Raw genomic sequence first — 5,959 nt, 5'->3', positions numbered from 1 at the left:
AAGTATAAAATCTTTAGACTTGTATTCAATATTTCTATAGATACAACCTAAAATCCTATTTACCCTACCACGATAAACAGCACACTGCTTGGATGGCTTTAAAGACTGATCAAATATTACACCAATATCCCTTTTCTTCATAACACTGTTAAGATAATTCTCACCAAAATTATAATTCAAATTATGATAACCCACATGCATTATTTTGCATTTATTATAATTAAAACCCATGTGCCATTTATTTGCCCAATTCATTAGATGATCTAAATCCTTTCGTAAATCAGCAGCATCCTCTTCACAGCTAGCAACACCAAAGACCTTAATATAATCTGCAAATTTAAGTAATTTATTGATTATTCCTTCATCTATGTCATTGATGTAAATCAAAAAGAGAAAAGGTCTTAACACTGAGCCCTGAGCTACCCCACTTATAACATTAATCCAGTTTGACTGAACTCCATTTGTAACAACCCTCTTCTTTCTTCCATCCGATTTGCTAACTTACCCCCACATAAAAGGTGTAGAAAACATCTTTGGCAGTTTTCACTGTACTTTTAAGTGTAAAAACTCCTAAATTACTCTGTTTTTATTTCTCCAATTGTCTTTTAACCTGGCCTTTCGCCAACATTATTTTTCTATTTATGAAATTTCTGTGTAGGTTATTCGGTAAAAAAAAAAATGTACTCCATTCTATACTTGTTTTTAAACTTATAGTAATTTTTCTTTTTGCCTAACAACTTATCCCATCTGCTGTTTTTATTTTTTCCTCTTCTTATTTACCATTTGTACATGATCATGGACTTCTCTCTCTCCCTGTCTACGGAGAAAGATTAAGTACAATATCACATCACTCTTACTGGTTCCTATAGAACTTAAATTTTTCTATGTAAACACTTAGCGCCTACTAATACGCATGTGTTTCTTTCAGATTGAGTTTTTAAATTCTGTGATTGTCGATATGCAGCGGAAGAATGATGAGCTGAAATCAAGGATAGAGATCTTGGAGAGTGGAGAAAGCTTTGATAGTGGGGATTTAAATTTGTAAGTTCACTTATGGCTGATATATATGTAACTCCCTCAACTGATGTAGAGTGTAGTTGTATGCGGGACACTTTACACCAGTAATTCAGTGATTGTAAGATTACTTTATAAATATGTTACAATTAAGCAAAACAATGCTATTTTTATAGGTTTTTAGTTATTTTTCATTGAATATATCTGATAATATTCTAAGTGCAATGTCCTGTCTCTTATTCCTTGTCACATTCTGAAGTCAAAATTACTAGATTCTAAACCATTTCCTGAAGTTTAGTAGTATTACACCCCAGTTTTTTTATGTGCATGTAGCTAACTCAAGAAAGAAATGAATATATATTTCTGGTATCTGAATACAATTTAATTATTTTTCTTGATTTATCAACTCTAGCTAGTAACAAGTGTTATATTAATTAGTCTTAGTTTTAATTACATTTAGTTATAATACACAGTATACAACCTAAAGACAAATTTTGACAGAATTTTAGGGCCCTCCCTTCTCCTCCAACCACACACACACATGAAATTCTCAGCTGATGTAAATATTTCCTTCAATTTTATAGGTCTCAACATTAGATATGTATTTCTCTGTTTTCAAAAGTAATACATAAACTAATACTTAAGTTTCATAGGTTTTTACATAAGATATAAAGCTCAACCTAATTGAATTTACTGTTACTTTTTGTTGTCAAATTTTAAGCAATTTCTGATGTATTATTTATGTAAGGCAATTTTATTTGTGCATATACAGATCTGAATTAAGTATATTATAAACATATCAAATTGGGACAAACAAGTTTGTCAGAGTACTGTAAAGACAAATTCTTTTTAACACTAGAATGTTTTGTGTGTGTAATTTAGAATTTACTTGCAAGAAATTTGTCACGAGTTTTCACTGAGATGTGCACATCAGTAACTTACTAGTTTCATTCAAGGTGTTTGGCTTGTTTTACGAGTTTTCACTGAGATGTGCACATCAGTAACTTATTAGTTTCATTCAAGGTGTTTGGCTTGTTTTACGAGTTTTCACTGAGATGTGCACATCAGTAACTTACTAGTTTCATTCAAGGTGTTTGGCTTGTTTTATGGCTTTAGAATATGGAATATAATTTAATTCTTGCATAATTTCATTTTTCTGCTTAATTTCTTGCGTGTTAGGAATGGAGTTAAAACAGTCCTTGCTCCACGTCTGTTCTGTGATATATGTGAAATGTTTGACCTCCACGACACAGAAGATTGTCCACAGCAAGCAGCAGAAGAGGAAGAATTCCAACACACTCATCATCATGGCAAGAGACTGCAAGAACGGCCTTATTGTGATAGTTGTGGAGTGTTTGGACATTGGTCTGCAGAATGTGATGATAATGAAACCTTTTAGTTTGGAGTTAGTAGTGTCTCTCTGTCTACTGGCATGAAGTGTTTTATGCCTTTTGATAATTTTAGCTTGTCAGCTGTCTGTGTCTATGTGATATATGAATTGTACTAAACAAATGAGAATTTTTCAGTAGGTGTATGAAGAAAAAATCAAGCATTTGATTTAAAGAACATAATAATATATTTGAAAGGTTTACCTCGAGTTCTCTACAATAGTGGCTGTGAAGGTTAATACCGAAACTAGGACTGATAACCAGATTGGTAATCTAACGAAAACTTACTAGACACGTTTTGGCTTGTTCTTAAGTTGTCTTAAGACTTGTTATGATAGTAATATATACATACAGGTGTAAAAGTATTTGAAATAAAAGATAATTAAAACTTTTACAACAAGGAAAATGTGATTAAGAACCAATAAAATACTTTCTTGCTCTTCTCTGTATCTGTATAAGTTATATTGATGTTTATTATTATTAAACATCTGTAATACTCAGTTATTCTCTTTATTCTTATCATATGGACAAAAGACTGCCATCGAAAAGTAAACAGTGGTACTTGAAAGTGAGGCTTGGCTGCACACTTTGTCCTTCCATACACCGTGTGGTGTTTGTTAATTGCTCAGAAACAGGAATTCTGTAGTCTTTTCAGGATAACGTGGATACTTACTATGAGTGTGATTTAACTTGTATATTGCATGTATTCATTTGGTGCTTGTAGGAATAATAAAAACTAATGCAAATACCTTTATTTTTAAATCTGTAATGCTAGATTCTATAAATACATGTTGTTTGAATGCTAGTATTTAATGGCTTCTGAGGTAAAAAGTCGTTGCTTGATTGTTAGTATTTAAAGGCTTCTGTGGTGAACTCTCATTGTTGCATTATTGTTAGTATGTAAAATGCTCCTGTGGTGAACTCTCATATTGTTGCATTATTGTTAGTATGTAAAATGCTTCTGTGGTGAACACACATTGTTGTATGATTGTTAGTATTTAAATAAACTTATTGGTAGAAACTATCCAGTCATAAACTGCTTACTTGTGCAGGCTTTCATCTTTAAATGTATAGAATTTACATGAAATACAAGTACAGAAGATGCTACATGCAGTTTAATAAAACATGCAGTCTTTCTTTTATAGTATTCTATATTCAAATTATTTTACATTGCCTAACCACAAGGTAGCAGAGATCTAGTTTTAGGTTGAAAAAGAAGATTGAAGATAATTATTCTGATTTGGTAGCTTCTGAATAAAATTCTTAAAGACTTTTCTTAAGTATTGGCTTTAAGAATCTGAGATTAAGACAAGAATCTTTATATAGAAAAATCTGACTTGTTTGCTGATCTTAAATTATTAAAGTTACAAAATTTATGTTAAAACATTATCTGTTTAAAATCATAACAGAATATAAAGAATAAAATTTCATTTGTGAATGATCTTTAAAGAAAAAGTTTTTATTCTCTCATTAATACAAAACTGTTTTCACTTTTTTTTTAATCTCTATCTTGTATTTACATTTCTGAATATAAAACCAACTTGTGGAACCAGTCAGAGAAGATCTGCTCTTCCTTATCATTTGTTAAGTCTTGTAGCATCTCGAGCAAATGTGTAAAGAAGTAAAAATACAACGGGCAAAAATCTGCTCTTCCTTTTCACTTGTTTAATCTTGTAGCATCATAAACTAATGCTTAAATTGTTGTAAACATCTTAAATGTTTTGAAAATTCGCCAAGAAGTTTTAAGGATAATAGCAGCAAGTATGGTTCCCCTAATTCTATGTAACAAAGAATCCACTTAACTGGAAAGCTATACACTGATACAGAACAATTACCTTGTATTCTAGACTTTGAGAATTGTGTTATAGTTGGAGATTGCACTAGTCTTGAAACATAGTAGTCATGGAAGACCATGTAGTTGTTAGTGTTTAAGTTAAACTACTTTAATTAATTAGGCAACTTGTAGCTAATAACATTTTTAAAATAAATGCTTGAAATTATTTAATTATATAAAAACTTGAGTAATTAGAAAAGTTAAAGGTGATACTTTTTTAATAATAACAATCATGGTTGGTGACAGTGAATTTTCTTGATAACTCCAACATGTATACTTATTACAACAGAAGCCTATGTTGGTTTGTAGTTTCTTCAGACATTGATACTGTAGGTACCATGTTGTAATAGCAGTAATGAGAAAACACTAGGATGATTTCAATGTTGATTTTGGTGCTGTCACAACATGCAACTGAGAAAATACAACAGTAAACGGTGATAATCATGAGGACATAGAAGTCAAGGAGAATATTGATATTAGGCCTATAGAACAGCTTTTTTAACTTGAACACATCTTAACAGATATTGGTAAAAGATCTGAAAATGAGATATTAGAACTAGAATTACTTTAGAATGTAGCTGGTCTTCATGTCGTAACCCTGTAAAATGTAGTATTTAAGAAATTGTTGTATATCTAAGATATAAGGTATTGGTCTCTTTGGAAGAAGGTCCACTTTTGACAACTAAATTACAGTGATATGAAAATCTTTCCACCATCAACATTATTGCTTTTGATATTTTATATGGAATGTTTTTGTTGTTAGAAATTTCTGTATTATCTAATTACTATATGTATTATTTAAAGAGTAAAAGTGTGTGTCAGTGCAGCTTGTAAAAATATTTATAACTTGGTTGATTCATATTTTGCAGAGTTTGGGAATTGTTAACCCACACTTGAAGATAACTTAATATTTGAGTAATTTAACTAGATATACCACCTTAACATTTTTAAAACGGGTTTATTATCCACATTTATTACAAAATGTTTATTTTTTATTTTCTAAACAAATGGTTGTATGCTTTTTAATTGAGCTGTTATGGAATTCTCATATAGCTGTAAACAATGTAAAATATTAAGATGAGGAAGGTAACATGAAATTGTAGGTTTTGTTTCATTCAAAGAACAGGTTTCCAAGGTGTACAATATGTTGATGTGTCAAACAAGAGTTTAACTTTACAATACTAATAGACTAACATGAAACTGAAAAATAAGTTAAGTATTAACTTCTAATTATTGGTATATTGATACAAAAAAATGATACTCTAGTTTTTCAGTTGCTAATTATATTTTTTGTATAGCTTTGTCATTATTAAATATTTTTTAATTGGGGTGTTATTTTTTTTTGTTGACATTTGTTTTGCTTGAATTCCAGAAGAATTAGTAATGTTTATAAGGAATTGAACTATGAAAGAACAGAAGAACTTATCTTACTGTAAAGATTTGGCAGTTCTGAATAAAATTAGAATTATTCTGATGTGAGCATAAGTGTTTTGAGGAAATATTATTTGAACAGACAAACTTACAGTTATTTATGATGGGGAAACTGAAGTTTAATAATGAAGATGAAGACGGTTGATAAAACATTTTATTTACATGGTTCAAATGTTTTGGAGTAACACAATTTTCAGATTTTGCTGAAGATGGAATAAGTGCGGTAAGGTTTAGCCCAAACTGAACTAAAACAAAAAACGTACACAAGTTACAGTGTTAATTTATCTCTTTA

At 30.2% G+C, this 5,959-nt stretch overlaps 1 protein-coding gene across 3 annotated transcripts in view; it reads left to right on the top strand.

Moving 5' to 3' along the window:
• LOC106466379 (CAP-Gly domain-containing linker protein 1-like) overlaps positions 1-5,716 on the top strand; it is a 104,456-nt gene extending 98,740 nt beyond the window's left edge. For all 3 annotated transcript variants that reach the window (XM_022394372.1, XM_022394371.1, XM_013926659.2), the window contains exons 23-24: positions 929-1,041; positions 2,194-5,716. In XM_022394372.1, coding sequence (XP_022250080.1) covers positions 929-1,041; positions 2,194-2,413 — 333 coding nt within the window. In that variant the 3' untranslated portion in view covers positions 2,414-5,716. The remainder of the gene's footprint in view (positions 1-928; positions 1,042-2,193) is intronic.
• The last annotated feature ends 243 nt before the right edge of the window (positions 5,717-5,959 follow it).

The sequence above is a fragment of the Limulus polyphemus genome, unplaced genomic scaffold (genome assembly GCF_000517525.1).
Source record: "Limulus polyphemus unplaced genomic scaffold, Limulus_polyphemus-2.1.2 Scaffold2241, whole genome shotgun sequence".
In the NCBI taxonomy this organism is placed as follows: Eukaryota; Metazoa; Arthropoda; class Merostomata; order Xiphosura; family Limulidae; genus Limulus; species Limulus polyphemus.
Note: the sequence above shows the minus strand (reverse complement) of the source record. Positions and strands in the feature narration are given on the sequence as shown.